Raw genomic sequence first — 27,828 nt, 5'->3', positions numbered from 1 at the left:
TGCAAAAGACTGACATTTTGTGACAGCAATAAGTAACATGTTTGCACAGCAATGTGTGGTGGTACATTGTCTTGTTGAAAAATGGCGTCTTCCCCCTGTCTGTGGTGAACCAAAATTTAAGCCATCATTTTCAAACAAGCAGAACTTAGATTCATCTGAAAACATTATATGATGTCATGCGTGTACCCAGTGACATATTTCCATACACCATTGCCGTCTAGCATATTTCTGCACATTTGTCAAAGGTAGGCAGAAAAGTGGATGACATGCATGTAACCCATAATGTAATAACCTCTGATAGCGTCCAATGTGTTACACTGTTCCACAGTTGCGCCAGAGCTGATGAGGATGCAGATCTGTCATGCAATGTCATTCGGGTGAGGTGTCGATCTTCTCAAGGGAGGGTATGGGTGGTGCAACCTGAACAATCTTCTGTGAACCATTCTGCGTAAGTCTGTTGCACTGTCAAAACACTTTGTCTCACACAAGCAGCAATTTCCTGGATGGATGCATCGTATTCTCTCACGCCAATAGTGTGCCCTCTTTCAGACTCACTGATTTGACACTAACGTTCACATACACATGTGTGAGGCATCCTGCACATCTGCCCAACTCACACTGATCCATTTCCGTCGGTTTATAGTGACAATGAGAGCCACAGGGACATTTTACTGGTAGATGATGTAGTGTCATGATATCAAAGTTGGCCTTGAACTTGAAGGCCGACATGGTTCAAATGCTAATCATTTCTGCAGAACATACTAACGTACATGTCCTGTGAATATGAATTTCCTATCTCTAGTCGTTCAAGGTACCCTGTTTTTTCTGAATATTTCTATAACCAGTTTATACCAAATAATATTTCTAAATAAACATTAGGTATTGTTAGTCAAGCTTGCGAAAGCTGAAAATTTCTGACATTCATAGATACACACATTTCCTGTTTGATTAACTTACCTTTGCTTCCCATAATACCTAAGACAGTAGCAGATAGTATGGAACACAGGTCTTTATTTCTCAGTATTTGTAATAAGTCTTGTGAGATAAGTTAATTCTCACTACCAGGTTCTATGTAAATATATTCATTCATCTATTATCAGTCTTCTGTGACTTTCTTCTTTTTCTTCTTCCTGGTCTAACAACCACTCTCATGTAGGTATCTAACATATAAAAGCTGTGCATTTTTCTGTACATGGACCTAAGATTGTATTGTCATTTCTAGATTCTGGCCCCTGTCCCAGGAGTTCCATGTTTCCTGTTATAGTTGCAGGATAAATCCCTTTAAATACCTCATAATTTTACACAGATCCAGTGATAAGTGTTTTATTATCCTGGGATGAAAAGTTTGCAAAGGAGAGGAATTCATGACAGGCAAGGTTAAACCAGTTAAAAGACTGCTGAATTAAAAAGTAATAAAAAAAATTGATGATGTTTGGTGCAAACACTTGTGACTGTATATTATTTTTCTCCATTCTGTTGTATTACTTCGATTATTACCTTGGTTATGAACAGTAAATAGTTTATCATGCAATGTAGGCTTTCACAACCGCTATTATCTTCACTTAAAACTGGTGGGCTGATTGGCCGTGGTCGATGCATAAAACTCTCCCCTGACGTTTCGTCTCCAACTTTGGGCGACATCCTCCGAGGTACAGCAGCGAACTGTAAAGAGAACTCGAGGAAGCGCTGATTATATAGGCAGTACAGAGGGCGCCACTGTCCATCACTTGGCGTCGGCTATGACACTGTCTCTGGTAATACCAGCATTCTTGATTGAAGGTAATCGATCGTCACGCTTGCGGTACAATGATGACATCCAAATTTTATCCAGTTTAACACCTTCATCTTTCCTGTTAAAATTATTACAGTGTTTATCACTCTCGATAGCCTCTCTATACATGCATGCATAATAATGCGACGTTTTAGATATGACGCTCGTCTCGCTGAACTTTATTTCATGATCACCTTCCTGGTAAACAGGTTCCGCTATGGCAGCAATTCCTCTTATGTTCAACAAGACGGGTGTTCACACTTCTCTTTGTGGTACCGATGTAAACCTGTCCACAACTACAAGGAATTTTATATGCCCCCAGTGTAGCCAAAGGGTGTTGTGCATCTTTTGCCGATCTTAAATATTCTTTTATTTTCCTGGTGGGTCTGAAAACAGTTTTCACCCCATACTTGCTTAAAACTTTCCCATTGCGATCTGTGACCTTACTAATGAACAGAAGAGAAACCTTGACCTTGGGCGACTGTTGTTCGTCATTGCTCCTGATTCTCTGCCTAGAGCGAAGTGCTCTATCTATATCATTGCTAGAATAGCCATTCTTCAGGAAAGTTGACCATAGACAGCAAAGGACTTGGAAGAGTAGTTGAACGGAATGGACAGTATCTTGAAAGGAGGATATAAGATGAACATCAACAAAAGCAAAACGAGGATAATGGAATGTAGTCGAATTAAGTCGGGTGATGCTGAGGGGATTAGATTAGGAAATGAGACACTTAAAGTAGTAAAGGAGTTTTGCTATTTGGGGAACAAAATAACTGATGATGGTCGAAGTTGAGAGGATATAAAATGTAGACTGGCAATGGGAAGGAAAGCGTTTATGAAGAAGAGAAATTCGGTGACATTGATTATAGATTTAAGAGTCAACAAGTCGTTTCTGAAAGTATTTGTATGGAAGTGAACAGTGGACGATAAATAGTTTGAACAAGAAGAAAATAGTAGCTTTTGAAATGTGGTGCTACAGAAGAATGTTGAAGATTGGATGGGTAGATCACATAACTAATGAGGAAGTATTGAATAGGATTGGGGAGAAGAGAAGTTTGTGGCACAACTTGACCAGAAGAAGGGATCGGTTGGTAGGACATGTTCTGAAGCATCAAGGGATCACCAATTTAGTATTGGAGGGCAGTGTGGAGGCTAAAAATCGTAGAGGGAGACCAAGAGATGAATACACTAAGCAGATTCAGAAGGATGTAGGTTGCAGTAGGTACTGGGAGATGAAGAAGCTTGCACAGGATAGAGTAGCATGGAGAGCTGCATCAAACCAGTCTCAGGACTGAAGACCACAACAACAACATGCAAATTTGTTATGGACTATTGCTCTGTGGCTATTTCCCAATTATATTCAGATGGTAGAAGAAGCCAATCAGATGTTTAATAGGAATATCATCCAGAGAGTCCTGCAGAAACCACTTTAAAAGCCTTAGTAGTATGACATTGCCGATCCTGTATATGAATTTAACTGTTTAATATGTCTTAGAGGAAATATATAAAAATTGAACGTGGGATTTCATGTCATTTTGTTTGATTTACCTTCCTTAAGACTTTCTGTAGTCAATAATAACTATAAACAGGCCTACTTGAGCATAAAATTTTCAACAAGTTACCACAATCAGTTCGAACAATACTACTTAATAATGAAAGAGCATATTATAAAGTTGACTAAAATGCAGTGAATTTTATTTAACTAAAGTTTTCCTAGAAGCTAATGACTTTAATATACGTTTTTTCCTAAGTGATAAAGAAAATATTTAGGTCTTAAATAAGGTATTTACTTTCTGTATGCGTGACTGATTATTGAACAAGTTTGACGAATCTAGTTAAATGAAAAAAAATACTGAGAGGCGAATAAATAGTCTATTCTACTCTTCAATTTAAAATATTTGGCGAAACATAAACAGAAACAACGTCCGCCATGTTGACAAGTTTTCCATCAACCAAGATAATTGTCTAACACGATCTGTGTTTGACTTACATGTCAAATAGCAGCGGTACATGGTCAAATAGGTGGCAAAAATAGCAGGATGAGACATATTACTTGATCGTGTAGAGGGACCTATAACATCACTCTTACCGTTCGGTAGTGGGCTAAATAAGCGAACCAACATTGTGCTGACGTTACGCTCGATGTGAACACATCACCATTTGACGATAACGTCCCCTTCTGATGTGTTCACGTTTAGTGTGAATCTGGCTTCAAACGATTTTTAGCTTCTCTGTCAGACCAGCTGCCGTGACAGTTAGTCAATAGCGTGTTTCCATACTCCATAGCCCATCTCGCTGGCTAGTACGTAGTTGGCTGCTGGAGGGAGGTGCAAGTTTTAATTGCCTGTAGTTTGGGAGCTCATAGAGTTCTTTGGTAATCTTGTGTCATTCGAAGTGCCGTATCTTTCGCCAAAAAGCAAGATGAAATTGTTCCTAGTTGTGTTGACTGTTGACTGTGATCAGCTGTGTTACGTGGTGTGAGTTCTGTGTTGTGGAACAAAATGTGGGCTGATACGTTGTTGATACTTTTCATATCGGTATGCACAGCGTTGTTGGGAGAAGGTGAGATTATTTAATGAAATTAATAATTTATCTTCAGTTTTTTCTATGGGAATAACACGTTTTTATTTTCCTAAAGTTTCGAATTTTTAGTTAAAACTATACAACTGTGATTAGAGAATCACGCCTTTTTTGCCAGAGTGAATGGCATGGGAATAGGCATCCTGCGTTGGAAGTGTTAATTGAATGACTGATCGTCTTAACACTGTGTTTTACAATGAACATGTGCTGTTATTTGCGGTAGTTCCCTTTTCAGTGCGTGTATTTTAACTCTAAGGTATCACACAATCTATATGCAAACACGAAATTGTTTAAAAGAACTGTAAATAAAGGATCAGCTCTTTCTACATTTAATTTCTACGTTAGTATTTACTTATAAAAAGTGCCTATACTATCTGCATTTATCGCACGGTACCATTTAATAAATGTAAGAGCATATTACAAACTTGGCCAAAATACAGCGAATTCTATTCAACTGAAGAATTCATAGAAACTGATAATTATAATATATGTTTTTCCCAAATAAGAAAGAAAGTCTTTTAGTTCTTAGATAAGCTATTTATTTTCTTTGCAGTTTTATGTATATATAATTGATTATTATGCAAAATTGTCTCCACTGTAAACTTTAACGAAGTTAGTTTTATGAAAAAATACTGAAAAACGTTCCAGAGAAAGGGTCAATCCATATGAAGTGGTCCAGTGATGGTTGCTTGACCATTTTTAAATATTTAAATTTTTTTATATATGATTGCCCTGGTATATTTGGGTTACCGACTCCTTGGAGCTATTTTACTTTTTTTTCAAATATCCTGCTTTAGTTTGCTCCAAGCAAACTTGTTAAGTGCAAATAAAGTGAAAATATGGCATTTTAGTACCTTTTTTTAAATTTTTTGTGTGAGTTACATATGATTCCCATGGCCGCAGAGTAAAGGTACCGGGTGTGTCATTTGCTATGTTGCTAATCATTTTAGACTTGTACTCCTGTCAGGTTTTCACTCCACAGCATTATTTGTGTACCGTTCCATTATTTCATTCCTGCATTGTTGCTACAGTCTTTATTGTGTTGTTTGCTCTATAACAAATTGATATAGTAGCAGAAGAAAATGTCTCGTAGAAGTTACGAAGATGAACAAAGGGTTGTACAACAGCCTTTAGATGAAGTTATGGGCGTAAGTGATGAAGATTCTGTGTCTTTATTTGTTGATAGCTCAAACGAATTTTTACCAGAGGAGACCGGAAGCGAAACCGGAACCTCTGATGATGGAATCACATGAGTGAAGTAGGAAGAAGAGTTTTATGTTCACATCTAGTCAAAGAACCGAACTTCACAGCTGTTATAACGAGGCAACAAAGCACCTCTAACCATGTTAGTGCCATAACTACTGCAGTTGATTCAGGTTCAATTGAAGTAAGTGTGATATCATGAAGTTCTGAAGATGAGGATGACACACTTAGAACAAATTCTAATGAGATTGTCTGCAGGCCAGTTATGGGTAAAAATATGAAACACTTTACATTTATTCATTCCAGTTCTGGTGTAAATGCTTCTGTTGCACTAACTCTCAAAGGCAAGACACCATACGATTTCTTCAAATATTTTGTACCTGATGAAATTCTAGAATACATGACTCAACAAACTGGTTTGTATGCAAAACGAGTCTTAGAAAGTCATTCAGTAACTGTTAATTCACGACTGAAAAAGCGGACTGATGTCAGCAAAACTCAAATTGAACAATTTTTAGGATTTTTGTTATGGATGTCACTAAATGTAAAACTGAGGATTCCAAATTATTGGTCAAGAAATATGCTCTATCACGACAGTGTGAAAAATGTTATGTCAGACATTCGTTTTGAACTGCTTTTACGTATATGGCATTTTTCCGATAACAACCAGTGCCCATTGGTAAACCGCTTATCGCAAATTCAACCTCTTATTGATAAATTACTGCAGTGATTTCAAAGTGTAGTTGTGCCGGAGAAACAAATTTGCATTGACCAAACACTTGTGCCATTTCGAGGAAGGCTAAATTTCATTCAGTATATAAAGAATAAGGGCCATAAATTCGGAATTAAATTGTTCAAACTTAAATTAAATTGTTCAAACTTTGTCTAAAGGATGGCTACACCTGGAATATGAAAGTTTACTTTGGGAAGAATGCTAATCCTGGTGTCCCTCTTGCCACTTCTGTTGTTATGAGCCTTATGAGTGGATTACTCAATGAGGGCAGAATCTTATATACAGACAATTTTTGCACAAGTGTTCATCTAGCACACCAGCTTCTTGAACAATCAACACATTTTAGACCTTTCTGACCAAATTAAGTCATATTCGCATTGTCTAAGGCAGGGTGTGACATGGTACAGGAAGCTTGCAATTGAATTGTTGACAGGGTCAGCACTGGTAAATGCTTATGTGACTCACCGATACATCAACAACAAGAAGATCACAATCACAGAATTCAAAGAGGAAGTGACTTTGAGACTACTCCATTCAGAAGATGCCGATGAGCCATTGTGAACATGGGAGCAGCCGTACGTAGGTGTACAGTGTGCTACGAAAAAATGAATTTGGACAAGAGCAAGATGTCAAGAAATGCAAAGAAACTGCATGGAAATCTAAGAATTGTGATTCATATTTTTGTGTAGAGTGTTTTTTCATAAAGCACAGTGCATACAGGTGTTAGGGAAACAAAGTGGAATGACCCAAATTTTTCAGTTTCATTGTTGTTACAATTAGAGTTGAAGAATGTCAATAAAACTGTATGTGATTTGCAATTACAATCTACTGTGTATTATGTCAAACTAAATAATAAACAAATAATAAAAAGAAGAAAAGTCCAATACGACTAAGCCATGAGAGTTATATATAACTCACAAATTCAAATGTCAATAACTACTCTTGAGCTCTTGGCCATAAACATGATTTGTTACTGGTGCCATAACCTACTATAACTCGGAGTCACAGCGTGCTCCTTTGAGTTACAACTACACCACGGAGCTTTAAATGGAAAAATGTCCATGAGTTGTATTTACTTCACGTGGCCCCTAAGAGAACACTTCGTGTGATTTATATTTAACTCACATGGCAGACAAAGAGTTAAATAATTTATCTTGCATCTTTTCTGGATGGTGACCATTTTTATATGTAGGCGCATGACTATTTTTGAGTCTGGAGACATTAGCGAAAATTTGAATATCTCTGCACCGGGGTAAGTTATAACATTGCAATTGACATGATTGATTTTAGAAAAGTGCCCACTACAACATTGTCCAGTACACAAAATAACCGAAATTCAAAAATAACCAGTCAAAATAACCTCCAAAGTTTGGTATCCAAATTTTCAAAAATCCACTTTTTAGGCCCAAAAATAACAAACAAGGAGTGATTTACAAGAGTCTATTTTTTTTTCCTATAGTTGGATATCATACACTACTAGCTTCATATAGAGCAAGAAGACTTGCAAATATTTCCTTAATTTTTTATGAATTTTTGAAAATTTTCATTTTATGTAAAGTTTGGGGTTAGTTATCTCAGGTGGGAATATAAAAATATGATTTTTGCACAGTTTGTACACCTATATGATAGCAATGTACTGTAAAAATTTCAACATTGATATCTAACTGTGAAAGAGATATGAATTTTTGAAAATGAGAAATAATTCACATTATTCTACAACTGATCTTATGGCTGTTGCCTATTTAAATGGTTTATTGTTTCATTGTAATAAAATTTAGTTGTGGCATATATTTAGTTAACACTATCACTGGATTCTCAGTGACACACTCCGTATGTGTTTACATCATCAATATGTCAAACTGATGATTGCGGGTGCAAAACTCAGTGAGCTTAACTACAAAGAGTTACTAGATTTCATGGTCTGTACAATAACAGTAATGACTGCATGATGAGTTTGTGTAATAAATGCCCTGGTAAGGAAACCGTTATTGAATTGTTTCACGAATGTGATGAGGAAATGCCAGGCAGTATTACCTTCAAACAGTGGGTCACAACTGACAGGGCACAAATGATAACATTGGTTAAATCTCAGGAAGAGTACTTGTAATCTTTAATTGATAACTTACAAAAACTCGAAAGTCACCACTATGTTTCTAAAATCGAAAATGAGTTTTTTTAAGGACAAAAAAAGCACAACTTCATGAAGCTGGATGCATAGTGCTAGCTGATTTTGCAGAAAATTTTACATTTGTGATTCAGGATGCAATACAGGGGTACCACTGGGTTAATGACCAGGCAACAGTGCATTAATTTATTATCTACTTTAAAAATGAGAAAGATGAAGTTTTCAGTTTTTCAATTTGTATTCTAAGTGACTACTTATAGCACAACACATTGGGTGTACATGTGTTTCAAAAGTATGTAATAGGTTACATAAAAGAAAATTTTCCCGAGGTTGAGAAGCTGATATACTTTTCAGATGGAAGTGGTAGTCCATATAAGAACAAAAAGAATTTTTCAAGTCTGTGCAACCACAAAATAGATTTTGGGTTGGAGGCTGAATGGCATTTTTTTTCATCTTGCCATGGTAAAAATGCATTTGATGGAGTAGGAGGAACAACAAAATGTGAAGTAAAGCCAGCCTACAAAGACCAACCACAGACCATATTCTCACAGTACAGGACAAGTATGTCTTTTGCGAGGATAATATTAAAGGCTTTACCTATTGTCTGATCAAGAAAGAAGAAGTGGTTTTGCATATGAAAACAATACTTCAAACCAGATTTGAAAACTGTGTAGCACCAAAAGGAACAAGGCATTTCCACAAACTCCTTGACATTGCAGAAAACTTAATTTGATGCTGTGTAACATCACAAATCGAAATTTATGAGGATCATTGTGTCAGTAAAATTACATCTCTCTTTAATGTTGAATGACATAGCTATTTAATCACTACCTTTGAGACCCATTTGTTGCAGAATCTTAGAACACATTCTGATCTCAAACATAATGAGGTATCGTGAACAGAATGACCTCCTGTATGCCAGGCAGCATGGATACTGAGAACATCAATCACGTTGAACCCATTTTCCACTTTTCTCGCATGAAATAACTGAAAGCCTTGGATCAAGGCAGGCAGTTAGGTGCAGTATTTCTCAGTCTCTGACAAGCATTTGACTCAGTACCACTTCTATGCTTATTATCAAAAGTACTTTTGTGTGGGGTATCAAGTGAAATTTGTGACTGGATTGAGTGTTTTTTGGTAGGAAGAATGCAGTAAGTTATCTCGGATGGAGAGTCATCGACAGATGTAGAAGCGGCTTGGGGCATGCCTCAGAGGAGTGCATTGAGATCTTTACAGTTCATGTTGTATGTTAATGACCTTATGGACAGTTTTTAAAAGAACTTAATACTTTTTGTAGAGGATGGAGGGATCTATAATGAAATGCTGTCTGAAAGAAGCTGGTATTAATAATAACTCAATACTTTTTTAGACGATTCAGTTATTTGTAATGAAATACTATTCAAAAAAAGTTGTTCAAATGTTCAGTTAGATCTTGATAATACCTCAATGTGATGCAAAGATTGTCAACTTGATTTAAACATTCAGAAATATAAAATTATGCACTTCATGAAACAAAAAGTGTAGTATTTGTAACTAAATTATCAGTGAGTAACAGTTGGAATCAGTCAACTCGTACAAATATCTGGGTGTAACAATACGTAGGCATATGACATGAAACAATCGCAAAGGCTCAGTCGTAGGGAAAGCAAATGGCAAACTACAATTTATTGGTATAACACTAGGAAAGTGCAATCAGCCTACAAAGGAGGCTGCATACAAAACACTCATGCGACCCATTCTGGAATACTGCTCACGTATTGTAGGACGTGTACCAAATAGACTTAAATAGATACAAAAAAAGGGCAGCACAAGTGGCCGTAGGCTTTTTCAGCCCATGGGAAAATGTCACGAAGATGAAGAAGAACTTAACTAGCAGACGCTTGAAGTAAGATTCAAACTATCCCATGAAAACCTACTTAGCAATTTTGTAGAACCAACTTTAAGGGATGAATCTAGGAGTGTACTATAACACCCTACCCAATCCCACCCGGTCCCCCCCCCCCCCCCCCTCCCCTCCTATGCTGGGGTTGCAAAGAAAAGATTAGACTAATTAAGTATGCATTTAAGCACTCAGTCTTCCCACGTGCCATATGTAAATAGAATTGGAAAAAGCCATAATAACCAGTACACTTGCTGTGCTGTGCACTTCTCAGTCATGTACCGATTGTAGAGGTAGACAGTACTTAAAATGGATTTGTTTGCATTTGTAGTTTTTAATGTTTGTAGTAGAAACAGCTTTTTGCTAGACTATAAATCTTAGCTGATCCCTCAGAGCAAGTCCTTTAAAAACTGACACACGCATTTGGCACTTCTTGCTTGGTGAATTCTGATGTTTGTTATTAAATATAAATAATATCTTACTTATTACAGCTTTTTTACTTTTATTAATTGCCATACAAATGTTATGAAGCTGTTTCGCTATTTTGTTATGCAACTAAAGAAAGTTGTGTAGATTGTGTTTACTGAAATTCAGTACAATAGTCACAGCTAAATGATATCTTTTTTTAGGTCTTACATGGCTAATGGTATACAGAACAGAAAAATATCAGAAACTAAAAGCTGAAGTAGAGAGACAGAGTAAAAGATGTAAGTATATGTAGCATTTAGAATCTGATTGAAACTATTTATAGATGTATAGGTCTATATATCTAGTGAAGTTATCCATGTGAAACTTTCTGTAAGTAATATTAAAATCTAAATCTAATCAACAGGTAAAGGTGTAGAGATGAATTGTTTGTGTGTCCATAATCTCCTGTATAAAGTATACAAATACTGTAAGACATAGCTAAAGTCTAGATTATGGCCAGCGGTAGTAACGGCGGTGCTTATCTACTATTCATTCATAGGTTGGTAGCACATCAGTTTTGCACAGTCACTGGGATGAGTCTTTTACATAACCAACGAGAGACGAGAACAGAGGCAATGTATTGCTAGCACCAAAACTGAAACTATTATCTTGTTTGCTGCTTTTCATTGTATTAATGTGTTTCAAGAGAAACATTAATGGCAGCGAGAGCCGTATAGTGGAATCATCTGTTAGTGCATATCTCATGAATTAATTGCAGAGACATTAAAATGTATCAAATGTGGTATGAAGTGCCTGTTAAAGATTCAAAGTTTTGTGTAAATGGAATCATCTGGAAGTGCAGCAAAAGCCTTCGTTTGGAGCAAGTGGTTAATGTTTTTTAATTCAATTATGGGGATAGTAGGTGGATCAATGTTTATTAATAATGAGTTGCATGTTTGATATATTAATAAACATTCATCCACCTACCATCACCCATTATTTAATGAAAAAAAATGATGCACCTAACTCCTCCCATGATTCAATAAAAAAAACATACATCCCTTACTCAGTATGCTCATGCAGATCGATTGCAGAGAAATGTTTTACTGCTTTTTCGAATATATCATGAGTTGCAACACTGTCCTTGGTTTGCAGATGCAGATAGTAGTACAGTTTAAGTAGCTGTTACTCAAAAGGAGCAGTTATAATCCTCATTTACAGCAATATTTCACCCTTTCTTCTGAATCTATTACTTCAAAACATGTCATCTGTCTGCTGCTCTCTCATTGGCTGCATAATGCAAACAGCTGATACACCTTCATTTGTTCCCATCATACTTCACGTCAAGCACTGATAACATTCTTGCACGAAACACGAGTATGAAATTCTCCCTAGTGTAAACTTTCACCATAAGACCCATGTTTAACATTGGTAAGTGTCAGTTTGTCAGTTATTTGTTTTAAATTATAATATTCAGGCCAAATATGAGGGCACTGGACTACACTAACTTTTGTTGTGTTATAAGCAACATAGCCACTAATGAAATGTGAGTAAATAAAATCAATCACTTTGGTAAAGTAACTTATTTTTTACACCACATACAGTGCTATAGTTAATCAGAGATAGGTTCTACAAAGCAGTTATATTTGTTTAGATCTCTTAAAAAATGTGATTTCGACACCTACGTCCATTTTATCAATGCCAAATCAGTGAAACATGATTCTCACTTTCTTGAAAGTACTGGAGAATAAGATAAAGCTTTGTCAGCTTTGAGCAGTTGTGCTATTAAGGCAAATATTGTTCAGTCGTATGTAACCGCTATGGTGCTTGGCTTTATAAAACCATGGGCCAGAGTGTGGGAGTTGATCCTACTAGCTGTGGTAACAGACTGATCTGGAGCATAGCCTGAGCTCTTAGTCGGGTTGGAAGGTGATAGTTTGGGTGTAAGTTGGCCAAGCCAGTGGGGGGGGGGGGGGGGGGGGAGGGGGGCTGCAGTAAGACTGAGCTGTAGCATAGACTGCTATCTGTGTCCATGCCATATTTCACACATACGTTTCGTCATAAAAACAAAAACTCCAAGATAAATTCAGAATAGGTATATTAGATTATGGCCTATTACTAATAATGAAAAAGGATCCACTACGTAACTTTTATCCAATCATGTATACTTGATAGCCCAGTCACGTGCACTTGAACTATCATTGTTTGTTTTAGTTGGGATTGTTCTAGTTATTAACACCTAAAACCTTGACAACATCAAACTGTACTGTGAAGACGAGGGTTTTCAGCTGAGACACAGTGTATATAAATGAAATAGTCCTGATGTATAACTTACAATTAAACAAATAATACGCCTAAAACATATGCTACGCCTGGGGCCATGCTACAGGTTAGTTGCCACAATCTCCATTTAAAAAGTATGCTTTTTGTAATGGCACTTTGATTGCCTCCTTTATCAGTGCACAACCAAACCATCACCACCTCACATCTCACCTAATCCCAACAGATCAATTCGCTGAAAAAAGTTTTATCATCATTGGTCAAAGGAGAGTGGGTGTACATGGAACTTCACTACAGTCTGAATCATGATTAAGACTGCTCAATGTAAGTTAATGAATTCATTATTCTGTGCAGTAAATGGTGGTAAATATATACATAACTTTACTTTGAGTTCATATCATCTGCAAATTAATGGAAAAGTGTAAATAAATTAATGTAATGACACATGTTTGTTTAATTTCAGTGGAGAAACGCAAAGAGGCACATGGTGACTCTTTTGATAAACAACACAAGAAGAAAATAGAAAGAGAAGAAGAGAAACTGAAGAACAATAATAGAGATCTGTCATTAGTGAAAATGAAATCAGTTTTTGCAATTGGTTTTGCCTTCACTGCTCTTTTGAGCATGTTTAATAGTATGTAAGTATCTTACATAAGAAATTTCAAATGCCTAAAATGTTTAAAGCATTCTATAAGTCATAGATGTCTGAACTTTTCATTCAGCTTTGATGGAAGAGTTGTTGCAAGATTACCTTTTGTTCCAATTTCTTGGATCCAAGGACTGTCTCACAGGAATCTGCCTGGAGATGATTACACAGAATGTTCCTTTATCTTCTTGTACATTCTTTGTACAATGTCTATTAGACAGGTAAGTTTGCTATAACAAAATTATCTTTTCAACAATAGAACTTTACTACTGTAGTTTGAATGGAGTTTTATATGCTTCAGTTGATAATAGTTGTGACGTAATCGCCAGTATGTCTTATTTGTGTGTGGTATCATTTCTTACTTCATATATAGACCTCTGTCTAAGCCGTTCAACATTTCACACACAAAAGAATAACACTGTAACACCTTTGTCACATCATCTAAATTAAAATTGTAATTTGACATTTGTAATGGTGATAAACAGATGTTATTTATTATGAGCAGGTTTTCAGCATATCTGACTGTCATCAGGTAATAACTCACTTCCGCTACAAGAGACAAATAAATATTAGTGGGACAGCTGCAATTGGCTATATGCATGGTGAATGGTGGGAAGTAATCATGATGAATCGTGAGTCTCTTGTCAGTAGTCAGTCAGAATGCTCATTCATAAGTTCCTGTGGTTCTTAAGTAAAGTTAGCTGGGATGTTCCTCTATTAAGTGAAACTTTAACCACATTGTGAGACTTTTCACCAAAATCAGAAATAACGCAAACAAATATGTTATTGCAATGATGAACTTACATCTCAGGCTAAGCTACATGTTGTCTATTATAGCAATCATGTTTTCCTGGTGAGATTTGTTGGCTTTGCCAAGTCACAACAGAATTATCACAGTCCTTTCTAACTTAGGCCTCAGGCGTCACTACAGGCCAGTTTGTCAGTGCATCTAGTTTGCTTCTATTCACATTTATTGGCTTTGACAGCTCACAATCAAATTATCACATTCCAACCTAATTTAGGCCTTGGTCTACACTACAGTTCATTCTGACAGCATATTTGGTTTTCTTCTTGCTTTCCATATCAAAAACAAATTTAATTACTTTGTATCTTCTGTCGAAGGAAATTGTTAGATTCATCGATTCTGATTGGCTACCTTATACTACCATATTATTGGCTGTGACCAAAAGAAACAGATTGCCAACAGAGCATGTAGTGGAAGAGCCTGGTACACCATAATTGCACTTTAGCCGAAAATAATTTTGTTTGGTTTCTATAAGAAGCTGCAGGTTCAACAGTTCAACATTATTACAAAAAGTTTGGGTTGAAACATCAGAATGTTGTAGCTTCTTAAGGAACAAATAAGTACAAATTTTACTCATGTGTCAGCTGCTAGCTTGCCTTGACATTGGAAGGGAGGCATTCAGCCATAATATCTGAAGAGAATTATTGATTCCTAGAATATTAGAATGTTAGAACTTTTTACAGCAAAATGTCTTTGATCTTTGGATGTAATCTTGTGCTAATTACAATTAATGGCAAGTATACACAAGTGAAACTGTGGTTAATGTTGAACTAGTAATAGTGATTCATTCCAGAAATTTTTTGCCTGGCCCTCAATGAAGCAGCTGAAGGTGGCTCATCACCACCTGAGGTTTTCCATCTCATTGCACCTTGTACATACAATCTACAGCATGTGCTGTATCTCACACTTTAGCAAACATAAAATTATTTATTTTTGTAGTGTGAGTTTCAGTGCAAAATATTCACAACAAACCCAGTTAACACTGCAGAACACTATTGATGTGTTAATTGCTAGTGCAGGTTGCGAGTGAGGAACACCCAATTTGCCGTCATATTAAAATTTACCTTAAAGCTTTGAGTATGAGGGTTGTTAAAAATGTATTTATTGACTTTAGTTTTCTTGAAGTGCTAGTATTATTGATGAGATTATACATATAGAATTTTGCATATTTGAAACTAACAAGTGTCACGATCAATAGAAAATAGTGTGTTTGCTGGAGAAACATTGTTTGCTTTAATTTTGATAGAGGCAGCTGGAACTATTTGTGCTGTGTATGCAAAGAGTACCATCGTTTAAATCAAGCCAAAAAGTGGTTTTCTCGTTGGTAGTTTTGATGTGAGTGATTCTCTGCGTTCAGGAAGACTTCAGGGAGATCAGTGTGCTTTGAATAAGACCATTTAAATTTTATGTTATGACCATATCAGTGTACTCAGTAATTGGCAGGTGTGAACTGTGACCATTTATCATCCGTGTCCACTCAGTAGCCCCGATCCGAAAGTTAGGTGTATGGGTACTGCCATACCTACATTTTTGCTTCTGAAGAACAAGTGTTCCTACCCAGTGTCATTATTGATGATGAGCTATGGTGCATTTAAGTTAACTTCAACAGAAAAAATTAATTTCTGAGCCTCAGTAGAAATCATCTCTCCATGCAGAGACCAATGTACATCCGCAACAGACATTGTTATGCATCTCGTGGCACAAAGATGATAATGAGTACTAGAAATTGCTTCCCAGAGGTGTGATAGTCACAACCGAGATTTGTTGTCAGCATCTAACACACTTTGTAGTTACAATTTAAGAAAAACAACCAAGAAGATGGTATCAAGTGTTGCTGCTGTACAATCATGCCAACCTACTCTCTGCTGATTTGACAAAGTAAGCTGTCCTGGAGTTTGAAGCAATTTATTTTCATTAAATAAAAAGAAACTTGGAAAATAACCTGCTCAAGGCTTTATGAATTAGCAAGACATTATACACGTTCGACACTGACACAGACTGAGATTAACTGTTATATGGGTCACCAGATCTGAAGATACTTATGAAAAATAACTGGAACTGATCTTAACATCTGCATTTGTACAAAGCAGGCCATTTGACAGAGTGTGTGGTGGAGGGTACTTCTGGTTCCACATTTTCTTCTCCCTTTTCCTTTCATGTTTCATTAATGAATGACATTGGGAACAGTGATTGTAGATAAACCTTATTATGATCTCTAATTTGCAACATTTTTTTTGTCGTGGTCGTTTTACGAAATACATATGGGAGGAAATTTTGCTGACTCCTCTTGCATTTTCAACAGCAAACCTGTCTGATGTGCAGTGCCTCTCTTGCAGAATCTGTCACTGTTGTAGTTTGCTGAGCATCCCTGTAATGCTCTTGTGCAGACTAAACAATGTGGTGGCAAAATGTGCTGCTCTTCCTTCGATCTTTTGTACACCTTCTATTAATCCTAATCTGGAAAAGTGTCCCGGACTGATGAGAAAAACACTAGAACCAGCAAACAAGTGCTTTGTAAGCCACTTCTTTTATTAATGAATTATATTTCCTTAAGATTTTCCCAGTGAGTCTGAGCCTAACTGTTTATGTGGTGTTTCCAAAGGGTGCTCTGGATGGTTATTCCTAGGTATTTTACAGTAGTTACGGTTTATAATGATTTATCATCAGTAGTGTAACTGAACAATAGTAGATCTGTTTGCCTATTTACCCACAGTGCATTACATTTATTTATATTCAGAGTCAACCGCCAGTCCTTGCACCAGTTGTCGATCCTCTACAGGTCATCTTGTTTTCCTCATCTTGTGGCATTGTGACAGTCCTAAAGAAACAGCGTCATCTGCAAATGGCCTTATGGAGTTTTAAGCATTATCTGTTGGACCATTAATATAAACTGTAAACAGTAATGGCTCTATATCATTGCATAGGGATACTACCAAAATTACCTTTATATGTACTGATTTTATTCTGTTAAGAATGACGTTGAGTTCTGTCTGCAAGGAAGTCCTAACTTAAATCACAAATTTAGTCTGATACACAGTAAACTTGTGCTTTGTTCACTATATGGCAGGGTGGCAATGTGGAACTGTGTTGAATGCCTTCTGAATGTCAAGGAACATTTGATCAACCTAGACACCTTTGTCTACAGTGTTTAGGATCTCTTGCACAAGCAGAGTGAGCTTAATTTTGCGAGATCTCTGTTTGTGGAATCCTTGCTGACTTTTACAGAAGAGATTTTTGTTCTCCAGAAATGTTGTAATAAAGAGAAATAACCTTTATGATCTAGGTGGTGAAAAATCTGTTTAAAAATTGTAAGAATCATGGGCCTTAAGACACTGTCACAGCTTAGAAATTGTAAATTCGTATGTTGACTTCTTTTATCCTTTAAGTTACGAATAAAAGATTGACTACCCTGTATACTGCTCCAGTAATTCTTTGATTCACCATTGAAACAGACAACAAAAGGGAGAAAAAAGGAATGTGTGAATGGTCTTGCATGATTAAGTCAGTTTAAAATGCCTTCAGAAATACAGTAGGGATACCAAACTCTCAGCATAGAAAATATATTTAGTACTGCATGACAAAATGAGTTGTAATGTAATACATGAATAGGAGTCAGAGGGTAGCATAGACTGCTCCAAATATCTTGGTGAACTTACTGATGAATGTTTGAACTGGAAGAAATGATTTCTTGTGGCTCCTCGACAAGCTAAGTTCAGAAACTTGGTCCTTTTTCGTAATTGTCTGTTTGTGAAAATCAACAGTTCATGTGTTTAGCAGATGTTCATTCATTAATACCATATGTCATAATTTTTGTGAATAGTTAATTACTTCTGTAAAGGGTATTGACTGGCCAAATGCAAACTGTGAAAATACACTGCTCTGCAGACCTTAAAGGAAGAGATGGGTTAAGTAATACAACACATTAATAACTTAGTGGAAGTGAATGAAAGTGTGACAGCTGTTGCCAGAGGTCTACCAGTCGTGCACATAAATCTGGATGTCACATGTAGAGATGGGGGATGCGCTCTTGAACTAATTCATAGAGTTGAATCTTTCAAAGGAGTGAACAATCAGTGATTCAGAAAAAAAGAACGGTAGCTCCAAACGTTTCCCACGGCAGAGAGAGAGAGAGAGAGAGACGGAGCATATCAGCAGCGCCTCTGCTGGTCAGAGCACAGTGCACGCCACACAACACAGCCAGCGCCGGCCTCTGCCCTGCTTCTACCTTGGCTGCCTGCATTGTGCAGTGCCCCATTGGATTTTGTGTTTCACATATGCCGTGCCGTCCATGTGCGTCGTCTGCCGCGCGCAGTGCCTGCGCAGCTTAACTTCGCATCGCACTCTGTCGGCGATCGTTTCAGTCGCACGTCCTGCCCTCTGGGCAGTTGATGCGAGCAACAGGACAGAGAGCCACCTAGCGGATAACATAGGAACTACTTGCAACAACCTGCTCGCAAGGGAACGGACGATTTGTTTCGGAGCGGGTGAGTTCACCGCTCCCCCCACCCTCGGAACTCGCCCGCTCAACGCTCACCCCACCGTCTCGACTCAAGCCAGAGCATTGAGCAAAGCGACTCAGGTGTCACTCTGGTCTCTGCGGTCTCAGCTCACGCAGTAATACAGCTCGCGGCTCGACCCGCTCGACTCAGCGCCTCTGCATCGGAGTTCGTCCCTACTGGATATTGTTCTTCGTTGTAATACCGCTATGTATATTACATTATTATGTTATGTATACATCAATTGTTTTTATTTTATTTTTATTTGTTTAAACTGATTAGATTAGGTTCCTGATGACTCCTCTTACTATAGGATTTTTATTATGGACACTCGAATTTACGCTTTAATTACGAGCGAACCGATAAACGTATCGCAAAATGTGATACACCAATATTTTCCTTGTTTTATTCTGCGTAAGGCTATATGCAGCACTTTCATTTTACAGTCAAATTTATATATATATATTTTTTCTTATTCTGGTACGGATTTTGCGATTTTAGGCGTCTTCGGAAGGAAACGTTCACTTTAAAAATATGTGGCTTGCGATGAATTTGTATGAGGTTAATGAAATTTTAATACATTATAGCCAAATATATTGTTAATGTAAATCTCAAGTTACAACATTTTCCGATCACCCAAAAAACCACGATAGTGCTAAATAAATCAATAATCAAAAACTTTGTCATATCGTGGAAATTTCAATAAACAATACAAAATTCTTACTCATTATCTGTGTTACTTAAAAATAGGATCAAATAAGATCAAAATACAGGTGTAGTACTGGAATAAACCAAGTTTAAAGGACAATGTGCCTTCCATTTATTTTCTATTGTAAATGAGTGGTGAGTCATGAAAAAGAGCTAATTCATTTCAGGGAGTGAACAGTTCTGATCCAATCTCTGAAAAGAACAGTTTTGCCCATCTCTAGTCACATGGCATCTGGTCAAAGTTATGATAGTGCTATGTGGGGCTGGCTCCATGACATTAGGCAACTGAATGAATGAGAAAAGACAATGTGCGACAATCGTCAAGCATGTATGGCACTGTGGTAGTGTTCTTTGTAACAGCGTGGCCCAGAGATAACATTTGTACAAGTTCAGATGGGGAGGAATCAATGGGTAGCTGGAAGAAGGGCGAAGTGTGATGAGTACAGCTCAGGAGTGTGGTATTGCTGACAGCATTGTTTCACATACATGGGGAGGATTCCAAACCACAGGCACTGCTGCCCGAAGAAGAGGAGGTGGTCAACTGCAGTCAACCAAGCAGTAGATGACTGCTACATTGTGCAGTATGCAAGAAGGGATCCACATTAAACAGTGGATGCAATTGCAGTCACATTTAACAGGATTGCGAGGCATGCAATCCACTGGCACATTGAGTACATGAGAGTGACGTTTTTGTCCAATAACCAGTTTGTGGTGTTGCATTGACACCTGCACATTGGTGGCACCGATTTCGAAGGTGTCAAGAGCGTATAAGAGACTATCTGAAAAGAAAATCACATGGCAGTAGGAATTTTGTGATTTTTTATATTTATGGTACGTGAAGTTCAGCACTCAAATATGAATCTCGCAAGGCAGTTGTCTTTCAGAAATTCCTGAGAAAATCGATTTTGAAATTTTCTGAGAGTTTGGCGTGAAGTGGTCGCTCGGGCAGAACGTTTGCCTGCCACATAAGCGGTCCAAGTTCAATTTCTGACTGTGATGAATTTTTAAACAAAGGTGCATGTTCCACAAAAATTTCTATGAAGCCTGAAATGTATAAAGACAAAAAAAGTTCAATTTGTAATTATAATTTTTTTTCTTTTAAGCAATCTATAAAAGATTGGGAATTAAGAATTTATATTGAGAATGTAAACTGGATTGTTAGAGCCATATGTAATCATAAATAAGAAGAAATGCATTTTTCATAAAAATTACAATTAGATGTGTGTTAATTAATATATATTCGAAGCATTTTATATTTAAATGATAAAGGTATTTAAAAAAAAAAGGGTAATGACCAAAACAAGACTGGAACCAACAGTTTCTAGTCTCGCGTGCTACTGATTTCCCCCCCCCCCCCCCCCCCCCCCAATCACATGGTAGGTGAGCATTCTGCTGCAGCACCACACTGCCTGTCAAAATGCCAACAGTACTTTATAATATTAAAGACACTCAGAAAACTTTAAAGCCAATTTTATTTAGAATTTTTGAGAGTTGCATCAAACTGCTTTGGGAAACAGAAACTTGAGAATTTTGGACTTCACTTACCATAAATATAAAAAAATCACAAAGGTCCAGTTGCCGTGTGGTCTCCTTGTGAGTAATGATTCTTGATGAGGCCTCAAATAGCAAGAGGGGGAACACGTAGTTAACCCAGGAACATTGTCAGACATGATCTTTTGGTGGTCTAGGTGTTATTTTGTAGGGATGCACAGTGTTGCATGGGCCTACTGACTTCCAAATCTTTGAACATGGTACACTTGCTGGTCGATGTTGTTGTGACACTGTAACTGCTTCCCCACATGCATCTTTTCAGTGGTGCATTTGGCTCTGCATTCAGTTTTATGAGTAACATCGGGCGACTGCATCGTACAGCACAGGTGGAGGAGCTCTTGAAATGAGAGGACATTAGTAAATGAACTGGCCTGTCTGTTCCGCCAACTTAAATTACATCGCACACTTGTGGGATGCATTGGGGAGACTTATTGCAGCGCATCCGTGTCCACATGCTCCAGTGACCATCCAGTAGTTGTCAACTATGCTGGTGGAGGAATGAACACACCACCACAAGAACACCTTACCAGCCTTGTGACCTGCATAGAGGCTTGTTGCAAAGCATGCATTGCCATCTGTGGTGATCGCGCGCCCTATGAAGAACCTTATCCCACCATTTGTATTGTCCAGAGGACCATTGTAAATCACTGTGACTTAAGTGTAATTATTGTCTTTGAATAAAAGTATCATTTCTATTCATCTTATTGCATATTTCTTTCAGTTACCTTCTGTACTATACCGTAGCAGTTTTTTCTATGTAGGGTGTTAACTTTGTCAAGGTATGTTCCTTGCAAGTGACACATCCTTAAGTGTTGCATACCAGTGTATGTTTTTACCTGTAATCCGTTTGTGCGGTTGATAGTCACAAAGGACATTTTAAATCTAACAGGAAGTCATTTCTGTGAACAGCTCCTTTTATGCCATAGACCATACTAAATGAAACACTGGTAGAATATGCAGAAAAGAAGAAAAATGTTTTTGTTTTATCTGTGACACTCTTGTACCGTGAATAATGATATAGTATGATGTTGCTGATTTTTTTTTTTTATTAAATTTAAGTCACTTTGCTATTTTGCAGTGTGTAAATTTCCAGCATACAGAAAAATAACTTATGTAAACCAATTGTGCTTATTGTACTATTGTGCTCTACCACTCTGTGACACTAACTGAGAGCCTATTGCTGAAAGACAAATTTCTCATAAGCATCAAGGGAATTATGCATTCTACCAATTCAGTGAGGCTGTAATCTTGCTTCTTGTCTCCTCTTATACCTCCAGTTCATACTTTCACACTCTGTGGGAAATAGAAGTATTACCAGTGTCTGACTACATTCATAGGGAGATGAATTCCAGAAAGAAAATGCCGTACTGAAACTCAGCAAAATAGTTGTTCTAGAAGTGACAGAAAAAATCTGATTGGTTAGGATTTAACCCCAAACCTTTTTGTTTGGATTCTGAACTCAGTTTGTACAGGCTTAATTCCTGGTTCAGGTATGGGTTTCATACAATTTCCCTGAAACACTTAAGAAACATTCCACAGGAACATGCTCCATCCTTTTCAGTCTCCGCTATTTCTATAATTACTGAAGTGTTGCCTGACTTCTCTCTGTATTTCGTTTCTTCCTTTGATACTCTGTGAATAGAAAACAGTTTGAGACTTTAAACTGGCTCTGATAATATATCTACATCTCTACTCCACAAGTCCTTGGGAGGAAGGCACATTATGCTAAATTTACTGATATTCTGTTTGAAGTTAGGGGAAAATTTGTCTATCTGCCACATTATGTGATCTAATCTCTCTCAGCCTTAATTTAAAGAGTTATATTATGGATATAGTAGAATTGCTATAGTCTTCCTTGGATAGTGGTTCTGTGATGTCTTGTCTTTTAAAGATGTCCATTCAGGTAATCACCATTTACACCTTCATAGGGGCTGTACTTGTTTGTTAAGATTATAGCAGCAAATCCTTGAAAATTCCCTGTTGCCATGCCTGCTGGATTAGAACAACAAACACTGGCATAGTCATCTGGAATTGGTTGCACTAGCATATAGTGTGTGATTTCCTTACAGATGTAGCACACATATCCCCAAATAAAACCTAAATCGTAAATCACCACATCTACTACTTATTTCACATGTTTGTCTCATTTAATATCATGTTGTAGTATTATCCCTAGATATTTAAATATTATAGGCTCAAAATATTTAACACTAATGTTGTGATATAGTACTATAAGGTTATTTTTCCATTCTGTACATGAATTGAAGGTTTTGTCAATTTTTTTTGTATATTTCCATGTGATTGTCTAACATTGGTATTTTCCAGTTGAGTGACCATATCTGATAAATTGTTCGCTTGTGTAGGGAACATTAGTGGTCTTATTAAACTTCTTTGGAGCAACACTTGTTGCTTGTGTTTGTGTTGAACATTTGCTGCTCTATGCAACATTCTTGATTCTGTTAGTCAAAATTCATTGAAACAGTTGGATATTTGTGAATCTGTTGTAATTAGAGGTAGTGTGGTACAGTTTCAAACACCAGTCAAAAATGTAGACATGCTGAGTCTGCCTGGTCTTCTGTGTTTACTGTTGTCCAGATATTTTATGTTAATAAAGCATTAACATGAAAGAAAATAAAACAGTGGAAAATCCAGGATGGAATAATGACAATATAATGACAAGGATAGTTGGATAGTTGCTATTCACGATATAGTGGAGATTCAGAGTGGCATAACAAAAAGACTGTGAAACGAAGCTTTCGGCTAAACAGACCTTCATCAGAATTAGACACACACACACACACACACACACACACACACACCAGGCCTTGGCAGCATGAGACTGTGGTCATATGTGTGTGAGTTGTATTTGTATTTGTGTGTGTGTTTAATTCTGATGAAGGCTGTTTGGCTGAAAGCTTTGTTTGACATCTTTTTATTGTGCTCATAGTGCAACTCAGCAACTCTGCTATGTGGTGAGTAGCAACTGTCTATTCTTTTCATAATATTGTCAAGCTGTAACGTGAGTTACTTTTCCTGAAGGCATGATTATTCTTTGCAAGGAGCTGTTTTATGAGTGACATAATATTATGGCTTTGAGTGTCTGTAAACTAGATTACAATTCTCAGTATCTTGCGAGAGTCTGTTCACTGTTCAATAATGCCTCCGTACAGAGAGTGGTTATCTTGGGTATTCTATTCCTTATGTCCTGCTCAGATTTTACATTATTGTAATAACTTAGCCAAAATGATTTTGTCACAAATTCAATACGTACTTTATGGCAACAGCTCATTTTAGTCTGAAATATATCATACAAGGCATCAGTGTTACAATTGATTGCAGCTGCAATTGTTTGCTGCGTTCATTTCTGCATCCTATGGGATTTGTACACATGTTGTTCACTTTCAGAAGTCATGAAAAGTAGGACATATTGTTGTTGAAGAAATGGTACATAAGATGATCATTTTACTGAGAAAGAAATTGTTGTTCACATGTATGTAGTGTATGGAAGATTTTAGAGTGATTGATAGCTGTCAGCCATTGCATCAATTGTTGATCACCTGCAGGCTTTCCTGAATTTTACTTCAGCCTTCTGGGTTATGCAACTGTACTCTAGACAACAGCATTGCTTACAAACATCCTCACAGAGCTTCCAGCTGTAGTTATGTGTTCTTTCATTCTTCTACAGTATTGGGGAATGAACATCTTCATTTTACCTTGTTTGATGTATGAGGTCTGTTCAAAAAATTTCATAACATTTGTAATTTTGCGCCAGTGGAGTGTTGGGGCGAAATTCGTTTGACATGTGCAACAGCATTTCATATGCTACTGCTGGAAGTTTCATTGTTGTATATCTGTCAGTTATTGTAAAATGCTATATTAAGTAGTGTGTTGTGTTGCACAGTTTGTGAATTTCGAAATGGCAGAGTTAGAGGAGCAATGTGTCTGTACTAAATTTTGTGTGAAACCTTTACAGAGGCACATCAAATGATTCAGGTAGCCTACAGTGGTGAGTGCTTAAGGCATACTCAGTGGTACAAGTGGTTCACTCAGTTTGAAAATGGCCGGACAGAAGTTAAAGGTAACCCTCGTTCAGAATGCCCTTCATCATCTACCGACAATGCTCATGTCAGAAACGTCAATGAAATTGTGCATACCAATTGAGGACTGACGGTCTCTGAGAGATTGCAGAAGAATGTAACATTTCAGTAGGTTCATGTCCTGGAATCCTGACACGGCATCTTGGAATGCATCGTGTTACCGCCAAGTTCGTCCGACAGCTCACAGCTTCGCTTTGTAATCTGTGAAGAGCTTTTGGATCACACAAACGAGAACAAGATGTTCCTTAAGAGAATCATAACTGGTGATGAGACGTGGGTCTACAGTTATGATGTTGAGACCAAGGTTCAGTCTTCACAATGGGTCATGAAAGATTCTCCAAGAGCAAAAAAAAAAAGCTTGTCAGTTCAAGTCAAATGTCAAAGTCATGTTGATAGTTTTCTTTGACTTAGAAGGATTAGTACATCACGAATTCATGCCACAGTAACAAACTGTTACTAATGGTACTATCGGGACATGTTGCGACATCTGAGAGAATACGTGAGAAGGAAATGGCCTGAAATGTGGTGAGACAATTCATGACTCTCGCATCGCAATAACGCACCCGCAGATTCATCCCTGTTGGTTGTTGGTGCAAGACTATCGCTTGAAAAAAAATCACAGTGCTGCCTCATCCTCCGTGTTCTCCAGAGATGGCCCCTGTGGACTTTATTTCCAACGTTGACAACCCCATTGAAATGGTGAAGATATGCAATAGTAGTGCAGACAGGGCTTCACGCAATCTGGCAAGAGGCATACTAAGACTGCTTCTGGAAATGGAAACGGTATTGAGAGCAATGTATCAATTGTGGAGGAGAGTATTTTGAAGGAGACTATGCACTATAAGTAAAAGGTAAATGTAGAAAAATTTTGTGGACAAAGTTCCGGATTTTTTTGAACAGATCTTGTATGTGGTATTCTTGAGATGCATTTTAATTGTAAAGAATTCAAAATTCAATGTTACTTAGGTAATATCAGGTGCAGTGAATCAAGTATGTCAGCTTATTGGAATCCAGAAAATTAGAAAATGCAATTGTGTGTATTGCTTCTTCAATGGTGATAAGTAGAAAATGTACCCGTCCCTGACTTTGTTGTGTGAATTTTCACAGAAATTGTCTATGAATGGTGTCAGACTAGTGTTTCTTAAATTATTGTTCACAGTCTTCAACCTAACCTACTTAAGTGATAGCTGGACGTTTCTGATAGCTTAAAAGCAAGCATTCCTGAATGGTAGCAATTACTTGGTGCCACTTCTGTTTTATAACGAATGGTTTTATTTGTATCCGCTGCTTTGTATACACTGCTTATGTGACAATATTATGAAAAGGAAAGTTGCTACTCACCATATAGTGGAGGTGCTGAGTCTCAAATAGGCCCAACAAAAAGACTGTCAACAAATAATCTTTCGGCCAGCAGGGTCTTTGTCAAAAAGGCGACACACACACACACACACACACACACACACACACACACACACACACACATGCAAACACACTCTCACACATGACTGCAGTCTCTGGCAACTGAAGCCACACACACTCGGTGTGGCTTCAGTTGCCAGAGACTGCAGTGGTGTGTGTGTGTTGTCTATTTTTGATGAAGGCCTTGCTGTCCAAAAACTTATTTGTTGACAGTCTTTTTGTTGTGCCTTTCTACGACTTAGCATCTCCCATCGCCGCTATATGGTGAGTAGCAACTTTCTTTTTATAATGTTGTTACATTCCATCATGGATTTTCCATTGTTTAAGTTATGTAACAATATGATGTCACTATTTTCACAGCCTTGGCTGCTGCAGGAGATTCAAATTGACATTTACAGGTGGTTTTTACTGCTGTGGGAACAAGAAAGAACAACACAGTTAGATCAGAGCTATAGGATAGATGAGGAAGAGTGTAGATGCGAGATTACTCAAGAGATTTAGTTTTCACCATGCTGTGAACTGGTTCATTGTAATTATGAAGCAGCATCCCATCCGTATTTGATTTTTATACACTTGTAGAGGTATTCAGAGAGATCCTGCACACCATCTCTGTGTGCACACACACTCAATGTTGTGGTTTGCTGGGAGAATTTCTTCTGAGAATAGCCATGTTTCAGCTTTGTTTCATAACAATTTATGATATTAAATACTGCTTTTGATAGGAACTGCATATGCATAGCATTCACTGACAGAATTCAATGTGGAAACTTCTCTGTCCAAGTGTTTAAAGATGCAGTATCCAACAACTTCAGAAATATTTAACCTGAATTTTCTCAAAAAAAAATCGTTTTATTTTGTGGCCAAATACAATGTTTTCTTTTGACAAAATTGGTGCTATTTTTGTTAGAATCATTTATTTTTGCAAATTAGTTAACACTTTTGCCAAATTTGTTGTTATTTGATTGCCAAATGTGGTGTAGTTTTTGCCAAATCCTGTCTTTTTATTGCCACATTTGGTATCATTTTCAGCCAAACTCAGTATAAGGATGTCTTGTCATGCTCACCACTAACAAAACTGCAATTTTCCCAATTAATTGGCAGATTAAAAATTTGGAACGTAGGAGACA

At 37.3% G+C, this 27,828-nt stretch overlaps 1 protein-coding gene across 1 annotated transcript in view; it reads left to right on the top strand.

Annotated features, from left to right (window-relative positions):
- Positions 1 to 4,050: 4,050 nt before the first annotated feature.
- The window catches only part of LOC126480832 (calcium load-activated calcium channel), a 28,700-nt gene continuing 4,922 nt past the window's right edge, over positions 4,051 to 27,828 (top strand). The window contains exons 1-4 of the mRNA XM_050104175.1: positions 4,051 to 4,333; positions 10,921 to 10,998; positions 13,443 to 13,617; positions 13,702 to 13,846. Of these exons, the coding sequence (XP_049960132.1) occupies positions 4,273 to 4,333; positions 10,921 to 10,998; positions 13,443 to 13,617; positions 13,702 to 13,846 (459 nt within the window). The 5' untranslated portion in view covers positions 4,051 to 4,272. The remainder of the gene's footprint in view (positions 4,334 to 10,920; positions 10,999 to 13,442; positions 13,618 to 13,701; positions 13,847 to 27,828) is intronic.

The sequence above is a fragment of the Schistocerca serialis genome, chromosome 5, assembly GCF_023864345.2.
Source record: "Schistocerca serialis cubense isolate TAMUIC-IGC-003099 chromosome 5, iqSchSeri2.2, whole genome shotgun sequence".
Taxonomy (NCBI): Eukaryota; Metazoa; Arthropoda; class Insecta; order Orthoptera; family Acrididae; genus Schistocerca; species Schistocerca serialis.
This window is presented reverse-complemented; position numbering and strand designations above follow the sequence as displayed.